Source organism: Chinchilla lanigera, unplaced genomic scaffold (genome assembly GCF_000276665.1).
Source record: "Chinchilla lanigera isolate Chin_1 unplaced genomic scaffold, ChiLan1.0 scaffold00036, whole genome shotgun sequence".
Classification (NCBI taxonomy): Eukaryota; Metazoa; Chordata; class Mammalia; order Rodentia; family Chinchillidae; genus Chinchilla; species Chinchilla lanigera.
Genome location: NW_004955437.1, coordinates 6,476,403 through 6,498,626, shown reverse-complemented (window position 1 = coordinate 6,498,626; position 22,224 = coordinate 6,476,403). Strand labels below are relative to the sequence as shown.

The 22,224-nt window shown below is 46.4% G+C and overlaps 1 protein-coding gene across 3 annotated transcripts in view; it reads left to right on the top strand.

The window, feature by feature from the left end:
• Nucleotides 1-22,224, top strand: part of Kif6 (kinesin family member 6) — a gene marked incomplete at its 5' end in the record, with an annotated part of 243,879 nt that overhangs the window by 98,570 nt on the left and 123,085 nt on the right. For all 3 annotated transcript variants that reach the window (XM_013517004.1, XM_013517005.1, XM_013517003.1), the window contains 2 exon segments: nt 532-670; nt 4,865-5,077. In XM_013517004.1, coding sequence (XP_013372458.1) covers nt 532-670; nt 4,865-5,077 — 352 coding nt within the window.

The window sequence follows — 22,224 nt, the reverse complement described above, 5'->3', positions numbered from 1 at the left end:
CTTGCCAGGCAGGCGCTTTGCCACTGAGCTAAATCCCCAGCCCCTCTTAGTTTTTACCTTTCATGATGAGGGAGTGGGACCATTACCAACTTCTACCTCTCCTTCGATTATATCTTTGCGCACTCGTGGAGATAATGAACATTCGCCCTGAGTCTGCTGTAGCCCCGGCGTAGGTGAGGCCAAGTCAGATAAGTGAGTCTTGGAGAGGACAGGCATGAAAGAATAATCACAGCATATGACAAGAGCCACAATAGCGGGATGAATTGTGTGCTACGGGAGAAGGGAAGAGAGTCCCAGAGGAGATAACGCTGGAGTAGAAATCTCCCCATGTGGGGAGAGAAAGATAAGGAGAGGGCAGGGGCCGCAAGGACGGCAGGGAGAGGAAAGCCTATCAGACAGTGAAAGCAGCTGCGTGACAGACAAGGAGGCGGGCAGGCACGCGTGCCTGATGTGTACAGGGCACTGGCACGGGGAAGAGAGAATCGAAGCAAGGAAGAGATGTGAACACTCAGCCTTTACTTCATCTTCCAGAAACTTCTGAATGACAAGAGGATCCTTGGGAAGAGTGCAGGCCCCTCCGAAACCGAGAACCAGGACTGCCAAGAACCCTTGAAAGAGGAAGAATCCAGAAAGCTCCAGGAAATACTGAAGCAGAGAGACAGTGAAATCAGTATCCTTTCTGGAGCGCTGGGAAGCCGGCTCCTTCCTGCTTGGGGGGGTGGGATGAATAGGTGTCTTTATTCTGCCACATCACCTCGTGCCCCGCGCCACTCCCTTCCACTGAGACTAAAACACGCTTTCTGCAAGCCAGGCGCAGTGACCAGCGAAAAGGAGGAGCTATAGAAACAGACGCTTTTCCTTTTCTTTGAGCTTGACACAGTTAGTCTTACAGAGAGCACTGCAGCCCATGGAAAAGTGGGAGCTTGGCTACACCATCTCCGAACAGCTTGTTGTTGTTTTTTTTTAATGTATTTTTGGACTGCTCTGCGGTGCTGTCTGTTCCAGTCCCGAGCCCGAAAGTTCACTGGTTATCTTTAGCTAGCAGACCGGACACTGGGCTGACCACAACCTCCCCGCAGCCCAGAATTTGTGGCGGGTGTGTGGGTGAAACTCAAATGGTGGCTGAAAAATGGCAAATGGTATTTAGCTTCTGAGGGACAGAGATTGAGTTCAATGTAACCTTTGTTTTTTCTTTTTTGTTTATTTAAAAGCCAGATCGATGGCTCTGGGTTCCCCTCACAAACGTTCCCAAATTTGGAAGCGAGTGAGGATGAGCGCTCAGGACAGAACCCTTCTTGGCTCCCGGAGGCCGTGTATTTTGCGTGCTGACAGTGGTCCCAGCCCACGAGCGTGTTCGGGCTGCAGTTGCAGACGAGGCGGTTACTTCCAGAGAGCCCCTGCTGGGGTGGTTAGACCTCAGGACTCCCTGATATTTCCTCAGCACTGTTTCTCATTTTACCTTTCAAGCTCCTTGTAAGACTTGACATTTTCATGACATTTGCAGCATTTAAACGTACGTGAGAAATCATCTTGGCCCGCTCTTTACAAACAGATATTTTTGCTCACTTCTTAAAACGATGACAAGACTCTAGCGTCAGCTATTGTGCAAAAGACATAAAAATAGTCTACATAAAGGAAATCCAGTGATAAAGGGGTAAAAACAAACCAAACACAGAATAGGCGCACTGCCTGATTAACTTCAGTCTCTAATTTTAGTTGAGTCTTAGCAGAGCCTGTGTGTCAGGCTCAAGTGAGTCCCAGCGGCTTTGGTTCCCAGCCAATAACAGTAGATTCAGCTGTGCCTCCCTCCCCAGCCAGGCCCTGTCTCCGAGCGCTGCCCACAGCGCTGTCGCCCTCGCATTCCTTCTCCTCTCTCCTACCCCATCCATCTCCAGGGATGGCCTCAGCCTGGACCTCGGGCTGAGTTCTGCTTCTTTCTTGGCCTTGATCCTAGTTGAGGCCCTTCTCCCCTCCACACTGCTATCAGCTTCTTAATTCTCCTCGTGGCTTATGACTGTCTGTGCACGCAGGAGGGACGGAATGAGAGACGACAGAGAGGGAACAGTCCAGGCTTGTTCATATGTGTTTATTTTAACATGAAGGTGAAAGAAAGGCATCCATCATCTCCCTCCTTCACTGTGGAGCAGCATCTGGGTACCACTATTCATGGGGAGCTACCCTCAATTCTTTACTGACTATGAAAAACTCAATCAGGGCTCCCTCCGCCGGACACTCACATTCAGAGAGATGGTGTGTAAGGAGTCAGAGCCGAGAGAGCACTCATGGAGCTTGACTCCATCCTGGGCTGAGCCCGAGCTCTGTGTCTGTGAGCTCCGTGACTGCTCAGGGCTTCCACCCTGCAAGAGTAGAAGCATCAGACCTGTCCTGCCGGTGTCCCGTGCCAGCACAGCGTGTGACACAAAGACCTCAGTCAGATGACGGTGGGTAGTGGCAGAAGAGAGGAGAGGTCAGAAAAAAAGTCATCCAGGAAGGTAGATGTGAGCTGCGATCTTTATGAAATGGAAATCAGAGCATATTATCCCTCTGACTAAAACCTTGGAGAGGGCCATACACGCCTGTAATCCCAGTACTTGGGAGGCTGAGGCAGGAGAATCAAAGTGAGTTCGAGCTCAACCTGGGCTACACAGTGACTCCAAGACCTCTGAACTACATAGTGAGATCCTGTCTAAACAAAAAAAAAAAAAAAAAAAACCTTGGAGAGGCTTCCCCTCCAGCTCAGAATAAAACCCAAATCCTTGCTCCCATGCTTGAGGCCCTATGTGATCTTGCCCCACCCATCCTGACTTCCTTTCTCATGCCTCGACCCACCCCCTGTGTTTTGCTGCAGTCCCAGTGGCCCCCTACCCCCTGATATGAGGTTTCTCAGCCTCGGCATTACTGCATTTGAGGACGGGTAATTCTTGGTGGTGGGGTCTTTCCTGCACATTGGAAGATGTAGGGTTGTAGGCCTGCAGCGCTGGGAGCCACTGCCAAGCCCATTTCTCCCTAGGGATTTGGCTATTTCCTCGATGGCCTGCCTTGGTTGGTCTGTGTTGTCATTCAGATCTCAGCCTTAACCGGCACACTTAGCAAGGCCTTTGCAGTGCAGAGCGTACCGCAGCCACCCAGCCCCTCTTGGCCTTTTAAAAATGCGCTACCTGGTACTCTAACAGTTTGTGTGTATGTGCACACTCTGCATTCATGCACATGGAGCATCTGTCTCCCCGGTAGGACATCTGCTGCCGGAGAACAAGAAGGTAGTCTATTTCTTAACTGTTCTACATCGATGCCTAGAATAATATACCCAGCCCTAGCAAACCCCGCTGAGTAAAGAAAAGAACGGGTCTTCCCATTGCAGTGTCTGGATTCCCGGAAGTGTCTGGTGATGTCTGAATCAGTTAGTGCAAAGCGGAGCCCTGTTCTTCTCAGCTGAGGACTAGACACTACAGAGTTGGAACAATTCCGTCAAGTACACTTTTTTTTTTTTTTGAGGCAATGTGTAGCAGCCACATCAGGGTTTATGAGAAAAAAATCAATTAGGCTTTCAGAAATCACCAACAAGTTGGAGTTAAGTTGAGGCAGAGGTTGGAGATCAAATTATTTCCGTGCTGTTTGCCAAGAGCCAGCGCGGTCCCGGTGGCTCCCCCTCATTTCTGAAGAGCAGCCTGCCGTGCCGCAGCACCCCCACATTTCCTGGGGCTCACATTTGCATAAAGCCATCTCCAGGGATGCAAAGGTCCATGCTCCTGCATGTGCACCAGAGTTCTGAGATTCTCCAGAGGGACTGATGATAGCCTTTCGTCCTGTGGACGGACGAGGCAAAACCTCCTGGAGCTCCAGAGTTCTTGGGCCAGAATGAAGTGTGGCATGGGAGATTAGAGTGGGACTAATAGCTCCCTAAATTGTCCACAGCTGTCATCAGTGTGCTGGGCATAGCTAAGAGGCCCACAAAAGGTGCATTTCACAATCATATACCTATTAATTCACTTCAGATTCATTTGAGACCAAAAATTAACACTTACACAAAGTAGCTTTAGGTTCCCTTTAGCTCTCCTCTAAATAAGCATGTGTTGTCACCGCATCGGCCCCAACGAGTGACTGGTCCCTTCTGCCAGGTGCGTGGGTTTCCCTGCACAGCCCCTCCGTGCCTCCCGCTGCCTCCTGAGCAGCCATGTGCTCAACCAGGGCTCTGGGTGGGGGAGTTTTCCCAAATAAAAGACCAGGGGCTGGGGATTTAGCTCAGCGGCAAAAAGCGTCTGCCTGGCAAGCGCAAGGTCATGAGTTCGGTTCCTGGTACCGGAGAAAAACAAAATAAAACAAAAAAAAACAAAAAACCAAATAAAAGACCAACTCACAGATGCAGACATCGCTCCAACACCTACTACAACACAATATTTGTTTTACTTTCTATTCACCCTTTTGCACAGACTTCAAGGCAACTCATTTATACTCAGAACATTTTAAAGCCCTCTGCATTTGCTATTTTTTCATATAATGGTGCCCTGGTGAAAGATTAATAGCAGCCTGAATTGTGTACAAGTGTGTAGAGGACTTTGGGACCTTAAAGATCCTCTTTTAGTCAGCCCCTCCCACATATGAAGTAGCAAACCGTATGAGACTAGTACTTGCATTGAGATCATTTGTTTTGCTTTGTTTTGTTTTGTCTTTTTGAGACAGGATCTCTCTATGCAGTTCAGGTTGTAGTTCACTTTGTAGCCCAGGCTGGTCTCGAACTCACAATGATCCTCCTGCCTCAGCCTCCCGAGTGCTGGGATTACAGGCGTGCGCCACCATACCCGGAATGAGATCATACGTTTTAATCTTTATAATCTGGGAGTCACGACATCCTTAAGTCACATTTTAGATATTCTGGTCAACATGTTAAAAAAGGAAAAGAAGAAAACTCAAGACTACTTATCAAGCATGGATAGACGTGAAATGAGATCCTCACAGGGCTCGCCCTTCCCGTCTGGGAACCCACAGGAAGGGCAGAGGATGTCAATGTCCTCAGTTCCGGCACAGGCCCAGGACTTCGGCACTTCCGGGTACAGATCCAGTTCGCTGCGCAAGAAAACAGGTCAGTTCACTACGTTTCAAGGCCGTTTCCTTGTCTATCGTGGATTTCAGCAGAGCATCCTTTAGTTTTAAACGTGCACAGATAAAGGCACTAACAGTGTATTCGTTCCAGTTATTTTCAATTAAATAGCAGTTTCTAAAATGAATGCCTGAACCAAGACTAACCAAGTATGAGCTTTCACAGCATCCCCAGGTGGAGGGAGGTGGGTGCAGATAAAGAGTAGAAAAGTTTGCTCTGGGAAAAGGGATGAAAAACCTTCCTGCGACAGGAGAGGAAGGGTAAAGTCATATGTTGAACTACTGATCTGATGATGCTGTGTATATTTCTAAATCCAAGCGAGTTACTTGCAGCAAAAGAACTGAAAAATATGATCACCGCCTTAAAGGCGGATAAAGTACCACGGCTGTGCCGGATCACGGGGTTTGACAGACTGGGGCCAACTCAGCACCACTGCTGCTTGCGGACCTTGCTCCTCGTCAGATCCACGCGGTGAGAATCGCGGTCCTGTGCCGGAGGCCCTGCCCTGGTCACTGGGGAGTCAGAAGTACGGGCCGTGCAGGAACAAAGGGGTGAGGAGCTCCCCCATTGTGGCAACGTACATTGACATCTTCCGTGTGAATAATTGTTGGGGTGGGCTACGTGACACGCCTGGCTTTCCAAAGGATCTGGCCTGGGAGTATTTAAGGAGCGTGGGGCTCATTACAAAGCACATGTTTTCGTTAACAAAGACCACACTGAGAAGCAAGGAGATAGATTTTGTGACATCATACCCCTGTACCTTCGACAACACAGGAGAATAAACTTAAAATCCCAGGAAGACAGAAATGCTCTGTCGACCATTTCTCATGGTGGCAGCAGACAGTGAAAATCATTGATTCTTCCTTGTGGGTATAGCGCCACTGTACTCTGTCATGGATAGCAGCTGCTTGGGGGGACAAAGGAAGGACTATCGGGGTTGGTGAATCCTCTAGCCATCCATTGATTCATTCCCCTTTCATTTCACATGCATTTGCTGAGCACACGATTTATTCCGGGCACAATGCTAGTTATTGTTATGACAGCCAAAACGCATTAGCTATTATATACACCTGGTACATTGTTAAGTTCTCTCCTTGAATTAACTCACTTAAACCTTGCCTTTGAGATAAGTCTTTGTTTTATCTTTATAATGAAGATGATGACATATGTGGGCAAACACAATCTGTGACTTCAGAATACTCAGAGACTCACAGAGGAAAGAACCACTGAGCAATCGACTGCAAAAGTATACCTCTTTATTATCGAAGGAGCGCATGCCAAGGGGCCCCACTTCTCAGTAAGACCGGAAAGATCCACAAGAGGGGGTGAGGGGACAGGTGTGAGCGGAAGGGATATTGTCAGCATCAATTGCTCCCGCAGCTCTCCAGGCCTTGGTGGTGGAAATAAGCCTCCCAGGAAGTGCAGAGAAGCCAGGTTGGGTGACATGTGCACAGCAGATTGACACCAGGACCCCCTGTCCAGCTGGCAGGCCGTGGTAGTCCAAGCTAAAGGGTGGGGGTGGTGAGACAGGTGAGTGGACAAGGCTTAGTGGCTTGTTAATGTGGGGGTAAGGGAGGGTGAGGACTGATCCCCAGGTCTCCAGTGGCTAGTGAGGCTCTTCCCAGAGGTGGGGAACCGCGAGCGTCTCCCGTGGCCCCACAGCTGTTGGCACTGTTGGCCATGGAGAACTCCACTGTTGGATCTTGGAGAACAGCACCCCATTGTACTGTGCTTTGGCATGCTGAGTGCTTGAACGCAAGGGCGTCAGAAGCAAACTCTTTCTAACCTTCTCCTGCTCTTCTTTCCCTTGGTCCCCTTCCTTCCACAAGACAGGCCATAGAAACTAGAACCTGTTTCTTCCCAAGCCAGCCATAAAACCTAGAAATCACTCTCCCCTCCCCCACCTTCCTGTGGCTGGCTCAGAAACAAATTCTCGGACCCGCCTTGTCTGACCGTGGTCACAAGCTCCTCATTCCAGGAGTCCTTCCCCATCCCCGGGAGGAAGGGAGGCCACACAGAGACGCAGGAAGAATCTGAACAAAGCGGCCTTGCTGGGCTCCCCCACGTGAGTCTCTGACATCAGAGCCACCTCTTCACCCAGCCTGATTTCTACATAGCTGTCCTCCTCCCTGAGCAGAAAGATACACTTGTCCCTGAGTCTTTGGGTCTTCGTTTTGAAAGCTCCTGTGTCACGTACAGCTTTGACGAAATAAAACTGCTGTGCTTTTCTTTCATTAGCCTGCCTTTTGTTCCAGGGATATCAGTGGTGATGCTATGATAGGTGAAGAAAGGTATTGAACCTTTCTGCCCCCGCACTGCCGCATAGGGGTCGCCCTCAGCACCCGAGTGAGATCCCCATGGCAGGTGGTGGAAGGAAGGAGCTATTTCCTGCCTGCGCCAAGGACACTCATTTTTGCGCCTGCGCAGAAATGGCCTCCAGGAGCACCTTCCGCCTCGCCATGCGCCACGTCTTTTCTCTTTCTATGTCTTCTGGCCCACACCGTCTCCTTCTCCTAATCCCTCTTCCCCGCCGCAACCCCTCATCCCTCTCTTCCCTTATAATTACAGTCCACTCTCCTGGTAGCCCTTTTCCTCCCTTGATATTGCTATCGAGACAGACTATAGTTTTGTTTGGAGAATGAGTTAAGTTTACTTGAACAGAAAATTGCTGAAAAAATAATGGAAATTGTTTGTAAAGTCCAAGTACAAATGAGGTAAAAGTTTTGGAGAAGAGCCTTCTATTTGAAAGGATTTTTGAGCTGTTTTAACTGTCACTGGATATTGTTCTAGCAGGAGGGCAGAAGCAGGCTCTCAAATGGACTGATAATGATCTGAGCACTTGGGGATGGGACTGATGGGGATCAACTTTATTTTTTGGCAAAAACTACAAACAGGATGGAAATTGCTGTGGGTAATTGTTGTGGCTACAGAGCAACAGGTAATGGGACCGTTGATTACAATGTTTAAGATTCCAGGAGCGGATTAGGTTTTTACTATTGTAACGTTTTATGTAGGAGAAGCTTATGTAAACTAAAGCAAGTACCAAAAAATTAATAAGCCTGTTGTTTTGAAAGTTTTCCTGTATCATGTAGGTGTTGCCCAGTTTCCATTAACTTTCCCTGGAGCTATTTCTAATGCAGAAAGCAAGTAAATCCGGCCATTTCTGAGACTGGGGTGAAGCTGTCTCCCCTCGTTTCTGAAGCCCCGCCCTCTCCCACTCACCTCCATTCTGTGCTGAAAGTGAGGCCCTTTGAGTTAGAAAACGAAGCTAAGTGTAGGGTTCAATGAGAGCCCTGCAGAGCCGCCATGGCAGCAGCCTGGCCAGGCCAGGAAGGTCAGGAGCTTGGGGAGGTTTGTTGTTGTTTGGGACGGTAAATGTGTGCTTGGTGTCTTGGAAAGAATGGGAGGGATTGTTAAGCTCGGTGGTTGGGAAAGAGTCACATTGTTCTCTTTAAAATAGAGAAGTTTTAAGGTTGAGTGGTTTGGGGTTTTTCTTGTTTGCTTTTTTCCCTCTCAGCTCTCTGGCTGGACATCCCACATAGTCACCTGGAAGCAGTCAGTATCCCAAAGTCCCCAACTCACCACCTCCCTTAACTGTTTGAGATGCTAACAGAACCTGCTCATCACAGCTGCTGTTGCTGGCATTTTAAAAGGTGGAGGGAGGAACCTCAGTGGTAGGGTACTTTCTAGCATGCAGGAGGCCCTGGGTTCCACCCCCTGCACCATAAAAAGAAAAACAAGTGAATTAAGACCCAAAACGTATCCTGGAAGCACTAGACTCTTTTCTCTTACTCCAGGAGGATTTGCTGAATCCCTGTTCTGTGAATGGAAGGGTCTGAGGTACCAAAATGAATGGAAAAATGGGCTCTCACTCCTTACATTTCAATAGTGGAGACTGGCTTTTTACCCAAAAACAAAGACTAAGGTAACAAAGCGCTTTATATAGAAGCTGGGAATAAATGTGGAAATCAAAGGAATCAGCAGATGGAAAGAAGTATTATATAGCAGGTGGCATGGAAACAAGGTCTGAGAGGCTTGGTAGAATTTGAAGATTCAGAGGTATAGGGAAGAATATCCTTAAAAAGTAATGTATTTGTGTCTTCTTTCAAGAAATGTCTGTTTACATCATTTTTAATTAGATTATTTGCTTTCTTTCCATGCAGTTGTTTGAGTTCTTTATATATTTTGGATATTAATCCTTACCAGGAATATTGCTTGCAAATGTTTTCTCCCAATCCATAGATGGTTTCTTCACTCTAATGTCTCCTGTGCTGTGCAACCACTTTTTACTTTGATGTACTCTCGTTGTCTATTTTCAATTTTGTTACCTGTACTTTTGTGGTCAAATATTTTTAATCAGCCAGATTCATATTGGGTGGTTTTCCCCTATGTTTTCTTCTAGGAGTTTTATAGTTTTGGGTTTTATGTTTAAGTCTTTAACCCATTTTGTATTTATTATTACATGAAGTATAAGATAAGGGTCCAATTTTCATATATATTTAAATATACAGATCCTTGAATTGTGAATGAGTTCCATTCCATGAGAATTGTTCATAAATCAGATTCATTCATAAGCTGACAAAGTGAGTCTCACATAGTATACCTATGAAAGTTCACAACTCAAACGTTCACAAGTCAGGGACTCTCTCTCCCTCTCTCTCTCTCTCTCCATATATATTTTTTTCCCAACACAAGTTATTGAAGAGTTTATTCTTTCCCATTGTATGTTCTTGGCATCTCTGTCAAAACTCAATTGATTGTACACGTGTGAGTTCACTTCCCTGTTCTGTTTCATTTGTGGATGAATGTATTTTATGTCAGTACCATGCTGTTTTAATTACTATGACTTTGTAGTATTGTTTTAAATCAGGTAGTGTGATGCCTCTAGCTTTGTTCTTTGGAGTTCATAACTGCTTTGGCTATTTCAGGTTTCCTATGTTTCTATATGAATTTTTAAATTTTTTTCTATTTCTATGAAAATGGCATTGTAATTTTGATAGAGGTTGCATTGAATCTACAGACGAACATTTTAATAATATAAATTCTTCCATTCCATCACCAAATATATGAAAAATACTCACTATCACTAATCATTAGGGAAACCCAAATTAAAACCACAATGACATATCACCTTGTACCTATCAAAATAACTATTACCAAAAAGTTGAACAATAACAAGTGTTGGCAAGGATATGGAAAAAAAGAAACACTTATACACTATTAGTGGAATGTAAATTAGTGCAGCCATTATGGAAAACTGTATGGCAGTTTCTCAGAATCTAAAAATAGAATTACTGTATGACCCAGAAATCTCACTTCTGGCTCTTTTCCCTAAAGGTTTAAAATCCATTTATTGAAGAGATGTCTGCATTCCCATGTTCATTACAGCACTATTCGTAATAGTCCATCTAAGTGCCATCAACAGATGAATGGATATTAAATATATAATATACACACATGTAAGGAAAAGGAGTAGTCACATCCACCCATCTTAGCCCTTAGGTGGGATCTTCAGCTGGGTCTAGGAACCAAATTAACACAAGACAAACTAACAGGGGAAATGCATATAAGTTTTATTAGTTTTTCCATGTACCTATGGACCCTCACAAGGGAGTGATGATCTGAAGAAATGGCCAAAGGAGAAAGTTTTTAGAAAAAGAATAATAAATCTGCAAAGAAATTACAGGACAAAGGAAGAAATTACAGGACAAAGTTTTAGGGGAGTCACCAGGAGATATATAGAAGGTGTAAAGCTAGTGTAAAATCAAGATTGCTTCAGTGAGTTTATTTGTTCAGATCTACTGCAGCAGCAAACCCCTCTCCAGTGACAGATTTGTACTCTGGCCCTGGGAAAGCACAATGATAGATGCTTTCTCCAGCAGGGAAGGCGCCTTTTGCAAGGGAAACTTCGTGACCTGCCATCTGTAGAAAAATGCAGTTCACACAGTCCTTTCTATGACGATAGCTTCTCCAGGATTTCCAGCCCGAAATAATCAATATTCCAGATCAATGTGTTTGGGGTAACCATGCTTAACTCCTTGAATACAAAACAGAACACTATTCAGCCTTTAAAAGCTAAATGTTGCCATTTGGGGCAACATGGATGGAATTGAGGAGTATTGTGCTAAGTGAAATAGGCGAGGCATGGGAAGGCAAACACTGTAGGATTCTCATTTGTATGCCGAATCGAAAATAACTGAACTCATAGAGGCAGAAAGTAGAAGAGTGGTTAGCAGTGGCTGGGGCAGGAGGATGAAGAGATGATGGTGAAAGACTGAAATGCTCCAGACAGGAGGAACTAGTTTTCCTTTACTTTGAGATCGACCAAACAGCTTGATGACCACAGAGAATGATAATGTACATTTCCAAGTAAACTTCAAGCTCTGTGTTCTTGCCACAAAAGAAGTATGTGAGGCGATGGATGTATTAATTCATTTATTCTACACAGCATCTCTTTGTACCTCATGAATATGTACAACTAGAATTTATCAATTTACAACTAAAAATGAAACTTTAAACAAAAGATAGTGAGATCAAAGCTTGGGGACAGACAAGCAAGGAAAAACTATGTAAAGCTGATGGGATCATTTGTGTAGCTGGGGCATTCGAGGTGTACAGGAAGTCAGAAGACATAAGGCCAGACAACTGAAAGGGAAATTGCTGGGCTAGTTGCTTCGGAGAGAGGGAATGGAGGAGCTGATGGGAACTTCCCATTGTAACTTTTATGCCTGTGTGTTGTGTAATTTCTGCATTGAGAAAGTGGGGCCTCATTATGGAAATCCTTGAAAGCCACACAAGGGAACTGTCTTCCTTTGGTTGTGAGGGAACAGCCAAAGCAGAAGCGGGTATGGTGACAGCTGCACTCTGGAGAGGTCTTCTGAAGGAACCCTCAGGGTGTATCGGAGATGAGGCAGCTAGATACCAAGTAATGGCTGAAGAAATACAATAAATCGGGGCAGGGCTGATAGGAGCAGAGGAGGAAAAGAGAGATTCTAGGAGGGAGGCGACAGCAGCTCCTGTGACTCAAAGCACAGCTCTGTCTCTTCCGCCCCTTCCACTTCTCCTCACTCCTCACACTAATGATGCAGCTGCTGGCACAGAAGGGGAAGAAGGGCGCATCCGCAGGATCTGCCTCAGACCTGGCTTTGCTTTACTTTTGTTGAAAGGATTGCTCTGGAGACCAGAAGCTACTGCTTATAAATATTAACACACCCGGGCATCCACCGAGTTAAAAAGGAAAACTCAAGCAGGATGCGGCAGAGACAAACTCTCCCGGAAAAGAACCAGAGTGAAAGAGCACAAATCAGACTGTGTCTGGGGTCCTTTGCAGCTTGCTTTGTGTAGGCCTCAGGCACACATACCAACCTCTGCTTTGCAGATCTCACGTGATCCGCCCCACCCCCTCTTTTGGAACTCACCGTGCTCTCGCCTTTGTGTTTCCCCACAAATGCAATTAAAGAAGCAGTTGATAAATGTGCCATTGCCTTCCCCATAGTTCTGTGGCTAGTCGCACTTCAGCGGAGCATGGTATGGGCCGAACGGTTTAGTCAAGGTTTGTTCCACACATGTCCTCGGAGAAACGCATCCCTGCACCCTCTGTATTTGCAAGGTCTACAAATGAAATTAATAAATGACTCCTGAAATCGGCGGGGGCCGTGCATTCAAGCATGAGTGAGCACACGGACCTCTGCCTTCAGATCCAAAGTCAAGGTCCACACGCACGTCCAAAGCTTCCTTTTCTCTAATAGTCTCATTACCCCAGTAAGATCTTGCTTGGGGACAGACAAGCAAGGAAAAGCTATGTAAAGCTGATGGGATCATTTGTGTAGATGGGGCATTAGAGGTGTACAGGAAGTCAGAAGTAAACAAACAAAACAGACACAAACAAAAATAACACAAGTACAGGCCATTGTGTCATCTAAGGGAAAGTAAGGTGGCCTTCAACAGCATTCAGCTTCTAACATTTGGTCAGATGCGAGCCAATACCCATGCACACCCCAGTGCCTGCCCTATTTATCTATCTACATACTCAACCATCTATCCATCCCCCGCCCATCTCCCTACCTACCAGTCTATCTGTGAGCCTCTCTGGCACATTTCGTCTGGCAGGGGAGGTAAGCAGGTGGACAGAGATGTCTTTCACTGTAATAAAAGCTCAAGAACGGGGCCTGTGTGGTTGAGCATTCCTGCGAAAGGTCAGCCAGTCAGCCATCAGCTCCAGGTCCTTTGAAGAAAAGAAGGTGTGATCCTCAGGAGAAACACAGATTCTAAACTTGTGGAGAATCCAGAGAATCAGAAGTATCAAGGAGGCAGTGAATAGTTCGGTAAAACGGGTACCTGTTCCTTTTGGACATTAGAATCGCCCAGAGTGAGGCCAGGGTCGGGCATTTAGAGGGAGATCAGAAAGCTGAGCAGTAATAGCCCGAGAAAGGAAGGAGCTGACTGGATGTGAGGGGCCTCTGGTGCCAGTGAGGAGCAGGTAGAGGAGGATATAGCCAGGTGGGAGGGGCCCGAAAGGGAAAGGAGCTGCTTGTGTTGTGCTATTTGTCTTTCCACCAGCGTTGGTGAGTACTGTTCGGGAATTACCACCTGGCTGTAAGAAGAATTATCTGCCCCTTTTTCCTAACTTGCCCTGAAGTCTGGGGTGGAAGGCAATACTTACATTCAGTAATGTCCGTGCAGTAGGTTGGGTGTTTCCTGCTCAAGCAAAGGAACTCTTCAAAGCTCCTTTCTAAAACTGCTGGAGAGAGGGCACCGCGCTCAAGTCTTAGCCCAGCTTAGCCAAGCAGCCGTGGAAGACCAGTTGCCCAAGTGATTTACTTGTATTCAAGAAAAAGATGCTTTGGAGCATGAGAACCCTATATTTTGGCTTTTGGATTAAAGCATAGGAACATTAAGACCGGGTCAGAATACAGGTAGTTTTCATCTTACTGAACATCACAATCAGAAATTATTGTCAGTTGATTATTTGGAGCTTGGGCTGCATTTTCTCAGATAGCATTGGGCTGGTTTCCTGGGAGCAGAATCTGAGTGGTACTCAGAATTGGGGTGTACTCTGGGGACCCACACTTGAGGGACTGAGAAGAGAGACTGGGGAAGGAGGCAAACTGTGTTGCAGCTATCGGCTGACAGAGGCCTCGGGTGACCTGGTCAAGGGCTCTGGAGCTGCACAGACCTTTCCAACTTGCCCGAGTTGATGTCAGGTGACATCCCATCCACCCTCGTGCCTGTCAGTGCCTGGATATCAGTCGTGCCTGTAGGGAGCATGGCTGGAGGGAGGCAGCTTTTCTCCAGCTGAGGAAATCCCCCAGTGGGGCGGACAGGGGGGATGCTCGGGCCGTGCTCCCAGCGCCTGGCAGAGAAAGCCCTTCATTCCACTTGCATTATAGCAGCCACCTCGGTCATTTTCCAGGATTTCCAAAACACCAGCGTAATCCCTAGCTTACCTCAATTATATAACTTTATAGCCCATAATGTAACTCTATAGTAATATGGTCCGCAAAGCTGAATAAATATAGGAATTGCATAATCTAATCACTATTTTACCATTTTATGACAAAAAAATGTTCCACATTCCAATTTGGGATGCCAAAACACAGTTCTGTCACCCTGGTCAGTAACAACTGTCTCTCTGTCTCTGTCGGTCTGTCTCTCTGTCTCTCTGTCTCTGTCTCTTTGCCTCTGTCTCTATCTGTCTCTCTGTCTTTCTGCCTCTCTGTCTGTCTCTGTCTGTCTGTCTCTCTCTCTTCCTGTCTCTTCTATAACTTTGCTTGTCCCAGGATGCCATGGAGGCCATTGTGATGACCCCACTCATCTCTGTGCTGGACACTGACCTGGTGCCCAGTCCCGCACCAGTGGCAGTGGTTTTGTGACTTCATAGAGATGGGTCATTCCTGTCAGATGTTTATAAAACCAGTATTATGTTTCCTAATGACACATCCCTAAACAGGTCTGCACTGTTCAGAGGCACCCAGACACCCCTCTGAACGTAACACACCGACACTAAAGCACAAGAAGTAGAATGCTTTTTCAAGCCTGTTTGATTCTGGTCAGACCCAGAGCTTAGCATGCTGAAATGTCTGACCCGACAGTGCGCCCTCTACAACTTCCTCTGTCCATGAGGGACTCAGACTCCATCCAGGGCAGAGACAGCGATTACCTTGAGCAGAAGCATCTGCCTTCCCCCTGGAATTTGAGAATTCCATCAACACTTCCTTTATCAAGTGTGCTGTTCTGGGACTTATACCAACAAAGATGACAGTGGTTTCTGCCAGAGGGCTCAGTAGGGAATATATTTTGTAAACTGAAAGATAGACCCTGACTTTATTTGTAGCATAAGACGTGATTTTTATAAAATATCTACGGATCACTCTGACGCCACTCCCCTCCTACGCAGGGAAGGCTCTTTGGCTTTCCTGCTTACCACTGTGTTGCTGATCTTTACTACAACTGTTGTGCATGTCCAAGGGGAAACGCACGTGGCCGGAAAGGCCACTTTGGAAAAATTCCTTCTCCACTACGCACACATACTTTGTATTTTGATTGGCAGCCCAGTCGCTGTTCCAAAAGCCCTCTGACTCCAGTAACCTTGCCTCTCACCTCCCTCAGCTGGAAAGCTTGGCTCAGAAACCCTAGTACACTGCATCTCAGGCTGATCCTGGTGTGGAGTTTCTGGTTCTCTAGTGGCCAGTCATGTGACCTGTGTTTCAGGAAGTTGATGAAGCTCTTTGCTTTTGGTGACTCCACTTCATTTTGGTAAAGAGATTTCCTGGGGACCCTACAGCCTTCCCTTTTCTGAACCCAGAGCCTGGCAAGGTTGTGTATCTTGTTGGGAGCTATACTGACACTATTGGGCCGTCTCCATCCTCTGGTGTGCCACCAGATATTTCAAATGAAAATAGAGGACAGGGGGCTGGAGATTTAGCTCAGCGGCACAGTGCCTGCCTGGCAAGTGCAAGGTCGTAAGTTCGATTCCTGGTACCAGAAAAACAAGCAAACAAACAAACAAAAAAAAAAAAAAAAACAGAAAATAGAGGACAGTTAAATTTGAATTTCAGATAAGCTACTACTTTTATTTTTTTAGTAGGTCCCATGTAATAATGTAGGACATACTTTAAAAAAAAAAAAAAACTATTCACTGATTATCTGAAATTCAAGTTTCACTGGGAATCCTCTCATTTACCTGTCAACCCTTCTCATGCCTCTGTTCTGTATGATGTGGCTTTGTTGGCGGCATCCTTAGATAGCCCCTAAGAGCTTCTGCAGGAGAGGAATAGGGAAGTCCCCGGGTGTGCACGCACAGCCTCTGCAGGTCTCTTTCTGTTTCGGCGGGTGGGGAGGTCTTCATGTCCTATTAGCACCAAACACTGCAGCTTTCAATGCTTTCTCTCCCCTCTGTTTCTTTCTTTACTAGACTGGTAAGATTTCGGGTTTCTGAAACAAGGAGGGAGACAGGCATATTATAGCGCACAGAATTTCTCAGACTTTTGCCTCCAAACACCCGTCCACATCTCATAGGAGGCCTGGGCTCTGAGAACACTGTTTAGGAAAGCACGCCACACACTATTACCCATGAAATAACTGTGTGCAGCTATTTATTCTTCACATGTATTGTCGAGGCCTTGTGTGGGCTCAAATGACAGCACAATAAACTTCACACCTTGTGACTGTGCTGCTAGAGCCCAGTCGTTTGTACACGGTTCTTCTGGGAGACCAGTTGTCTAAGCCAGACTTAGAAATAATGTGGCCTATTCCACTGGAAGTTTGTCAGGTGCCCAGAAATACTCTGAAGTTTCCTCGAGCTGACTACTGACATATGAATATTATTTATATTAGTTTATTGCATCAAAATAACCTCCGCTATTACCTGGCCAGCCAGCTAGGCAAAGGGTGCTCAGGAACCTCTCCAGGCAGCCGGACCTAGTGTGGTCCAGAGCCTATTTCTGTGCGTCTTGTCAACTGGCATGTCGAAGTGAGCAGACGCAACACAAGGATAGACGTAGGTCACTGCCTGACAAAAACCAACTCAAAGCTACCCTGAGTTTTCAGGGAATGGGATCCTCTCCTGCACTCACCATTAAGATGTTTACAGATCACTTTCAGGAGTTGTGTTGACCACTGGGATGGTTGGAGTGAGTGGCATTCTGCAGCACAGAATGGCCTCACCCGCACGCTCAGCGGGCGGCAGACAGTGGTCACTGCAACCAGTGCCCCACAGCACCTACCTCGCCCTTCAGGCCAGATTAACAACCAGGGCGCTAATCAATGAGTAGCCACCGCCTGCTTTCTGAGCTGATGCATGGTACCCTTTCCTTTTTCTAGGAGTGATCCCAAGCTACCACCTGGCGTCTTCTTTGCACAAAGCTGTATAGCATAATACTTCATATTTCAGCTCAGTTGTTTCCCCCCATATGAAAGTAAATCTTTCAGTAAAATAAGTCAACTCAGTGTTTTGTAGTCCACTGATATGACGGAGCAGCTGAGCCTTTCTCGCTTAACACAGATAACAGCAACCAAATCATTTCAGACAGAGCTGCGCGAGTGTGCCGCAGATGCACAACACACACAGCACCCCCCCCCCCACCCACACACACACACACACACAGTCTTTCACCTTGTGTGCTTTTCTGTGCTGTTCTCGTCTGTGTAGTCTGTGCTGCAGGAAGCGAATGCCCTGCCATTCTGACCCGGAGCTATCTAAAAGGTTGACTTGCTGATTCCCAGGTAAAATTTCAATGTTTTCCCCTTGCGCTGAGTCCAGCAGCTCCTGGGCGCACTAGCACTTGCGGTCTCCTCTCCTCAGTGCCTTTGGTCTGCTTTGTTGTGTGAACGCCAGCAGGACCAGAACAGGAGTGCGTGAGGTAATGAATGGAAAACCAATGCTTGGTATCCTGCGGGTTCTCTGCCATTTTCCTCACTGAAGCCCAAGGCAGTTTTCTGATAACGACCTGCAGGGCATGGGCAGGACGCAGCACTCTCTCAGTCTGTCTCAACTCACTGGGCTCCGTTGAGCTGAGAGGGTTCGCTTGGCTCTACAGCAGGCGGGTCCTTCTGGAAAAGTTTTAAAGCAGAAGTAAAAACCTAATTGATCATTGTATGCATCCCCTAACTGCACTGCTCATTGCCCTCTCCACTTTAATTACATCTAGCTGTGAGAGCATCAGTCCCTGCCATTAGCAGATAGAACCCACCGGCCCTCGTTAGCCCCACACTCACTGCCTCCAGGCTCTATTAACTATTTCTGTGGAATGGTTTTGTTTGACTGAAGATCGACTTTGGCCTAAGACCTCATGTGTCACCCAGTGGAGGCAGGTGACAGTGCCCTAGATGACATCTTAAGTGAGCAAGGAGAGGAATGTCCTGGTCTGTGTTAGGATTCTGCGGCAGCCAGTGTCGAATTTCTCCTCGTACCTCTCTGTCCCCTCTTGTCCTAATCCCTAACTGTAAAAGCCTGTTGTGGGGGCTGGGATTACTCTGCCAGAAATACAGCCCTTCTCTCCTCTGTTGGAAATTGTGCAGTGGTAGTTTCATTTGGGTACATGAGATAAGCACCTTAAAAAGCTAAACTGAGCCAGGCCTGGGGAAATACACCTATAATCCCAACACTCAGGGAGGCTGAAACAAGAGGATCGAAAGTTTGAGACCAGCCTGGGTAACTTAGGGATTTAGCAAGACCCTGTCTCAAAATTTAAAACAATCAAATAAAATAAAGGACTGGGGATGTTGCTTATAGCAAAGGCTCTGAATTCAATCCTTAATACTAAATAAAAGAAAGGCAAAGCTGGAAGCAGCAGCCACCATTCTTTCTTAGTGTTTCTTGGGTCAGCTTCTCTCTCAGCTATGGTAAACAGAAGTAGTTCAAGGAAACACACTCGGCTGGGTTCTGCAGCACTGCACATTTGCCAGGGGCCTGGCGGGTGAGGACAAGGGCACGGCAAAGGCGCTGGGGGTGAGGCTCAGTCTGAAACACGCTACTTGCACCTCCCCATGGAGACAGCCAGGGCATCTCCAAGTCAGGCGCAGTGCTCGTCTCACTGGAGGTCAAGAGGGAGCAGGAAGCAGCCCCAGTCAGCTCACTTGCTCCCCAAGACTGATTCCAAAGTCTAGGGGGTGTCAGATAGACACCCCCAAACTTTGCCGCAGCTAAGGATTTTGGAAGATCATTCTGTGGTTGCAGGTGGGGGTGCAGCCGTGGGAAGACTGCCACAGAAAGCTGGAGTGAAAGATCCAGGCTTCACGAGTAATATACAGTATTTTCCTTTGAAAAAATGAGAACTTCCTCAACAATACTGTTTCCTTTAACGATCCGGGTCCCTTCCACCCCCCCATAATAACTGTGGGCATGAGATCAGGTCCTCTACTTCATTGTTATTATTTATTTTTAAATTGTATATTATTTTTAAATGTATAAATAATATATGAGTTCATATGCATATACATGTGCTATAAATAATGTAAATATATTTATTGTTTTTATATAAATGCATATTCACCAAAATATACAAAATATAAATGATACAAATATATAAATGATAGATTTACTCATATTTATAATATATAATATGTTCATATATCACCATATATAAATAATACTTATTAATTATGTTATTTTTAAATATATAAATCTCTAACATACAAATATGTAGCATATTTATGTATATGAAAATGTGTTATAGTTCTTGCTTTATGTATATCCATAGCACTCCTTTATGGAAATGGGTTTGTTTGTTTTCCTCTAAGCTCATGAATCCAATACTCAGCAGTGTTTAGGCACCTGCTTTGTGATGGAGCTGTTGTAGATCCCAGCTGTCAGACTGGTGAAGCCTTTGCCTCCTCTTGTAATGCCCATTCTCTCTCCTTATATTTAAGAAAAATCATCTGACCAACTGCTCATCACCCTTGAAGGTTCTGTGTGTTGCCACCTCCGGGAAACTACCCCTCACTTCCGGGTTGAGGCAGGTCGCCCTGGCCTGGGTCTCTGCCCTCCTGACAGGTGTAGTTGGAGCCATCTGACAGAGGCCTGTCCACCATGGCCATGCCTCATTTCCTCACAGGCTGGTTGGCCGCCATATTCCCAATGCCCAGTGCAGCACACAGCTCATAGTAAACGTCTTTGATTCCAAAGCATTTATCAACTGTTTTTTTAATTAATGTGTCTTTTTTCCCATTTCTATTTATTCCCCCTTCTCTGTGCCCACAGAAGAGCTATGGGCTTGACTACGACAGTATTCTTCATGTACGGGTAAGGGAAGTCCCCTTCTCAGAGTGTGCTCATCAACTTTTCCCTTACCAGCTGCCTTGTAAAAACAATATGTTTAAATGCAGTTAGAACCCAAACCTTCCATCTCCTCTTCCTCTATCATTTTGCTTGAGGATATTCACTATGTCAGCTCTGTAACATATAGCCCCAATCTGGGGGCTGGGCCCCTGTTATGTTGATACATTGTGTCAACTTGGAGAGTCTAGAGGTTTGGCTAAGTGACTCAGCAGTCCTGGGGTGCAAAGGACATGCCCTTCCTGCTCTAGGATGTTATTCACTGTATCAATGTGAGAAGTTTAGAAGGTTAACTATGTGCGTGCCGCCCCCTGGGTGGGGGTAGCCTTCTTAGAATGTAAGGGAGAGAAAGAGGCTGCTTGCTGCCATTGGCCCCTTTGCTCTTGTTGCTTTGCTATCTTCTGCCTTGGAGCCAGCCAAGTATGGACTGAAACCCCCACAAACTGTAAGGTAAATAAACCTTCCCTTCCTTCATTTTGTGCATTGGGTGTTTTGTCTCAGCAATGAGAGAAAAGTAACCAAGACAGCCCCCCTGTTTTTATAAATGAAGTTTTATTGGAACACAGTCCTGCTTATTTATTTACATATTGTTTAAGTTGCTTTTGCACTACAGCAACAGACTGAGTAGATGCAACAGACTGAGTAGATGCAACAGAGTCAGTCTGGCCCACAAAGGATAAACCATATTTACCCTCTGGTCCCTTTACAAAAATAAAAGAACAGTTGGTTCTAGAAGAAATTGTTGGTGGCCATCAGCCTTCTCCTTCTTCGCCTTCCCATTATGGCTTCAGTTGCTAGAACATTCACTGTTCTGTCCCTCCCTTTACCTTCGACATGATGAGCTCTCCCATCCCCACCTTGTATCACCTGCGGCAGATGAATGCCTGGCGTGGTGGCTTTGGAATTATCAACAAGAACTGGGAGGGAGGGAAGGGCTTGGTCTCCGTGGTGGCCAGCATTTCGCAGTCCCGAATCTGGAACTCCCTGTATCCAGTTGCCGAACATGAGCACAGTACTGGCAGAGCCGGTCCTTACAAGTTCTTTACATAATTCTAGTGCACCTTAATGCTGATCTCTGTAGACATTCTACATTCCTGGCTTATAGGCTAGATAGAGCCTGCCTGTGAAGATGAACAACCAAGCGTGTGCGTCCCAAGTCACCATCGTGATGTGACACTTATCAGCAGTTCAAGTGTTTCCTAGATGTTCGCTGGTAGAACTAAGAGGATCTCAAGAGGACATGGGCTGTATAGTAAAGAGGACAGAGGGATGGCCTCTATAAGAAGAATTTTTCGGAAAACAGAAGTTTGAGTACTTGGTGGCAGGAAGAGGAGGGGAAGGAAAGACGAGAGATCAAAGGACTGATCAGAATGACTTAGATTCTAATGTCCCTGTCCCTCCTTGTGGTAGGACCCCAAGGAACTATCTCTTGGGATGGCATTTCTCATATGCAACAAGCTGAGCTTCTGATTCTGCCTTAGACTAGTTGCTAGGAGCTTTGAACTCTGTGCTAAGTTGGACTGATTGGTAAATTGATCCAATCCTTGGGCCCTGGCTTTTCACACTTCTGCCTGGGATATTGGGAAGTTAAAATATCAGGTGAGCCTAGGCCAGGTGTCCATCAGAAGCCTGCCATCCTTCAGGTCTTCCCCGGGCTCAGGTAATGACAGTGGACTTCCACAGCACTGACTTCTCTATCTGACAGCTATGTCCATCATGGCGCCTACAAATCTGCTTTTCTTGGACTGGAAAGTTATCTCGGAACAGGGATGGTGCAGCACTAATTCACTGCATTAGCTGCACAGGGCCGGTGTTTACATTGGACCGGATCCTGTTGCTGACACTTTGGCAAGCT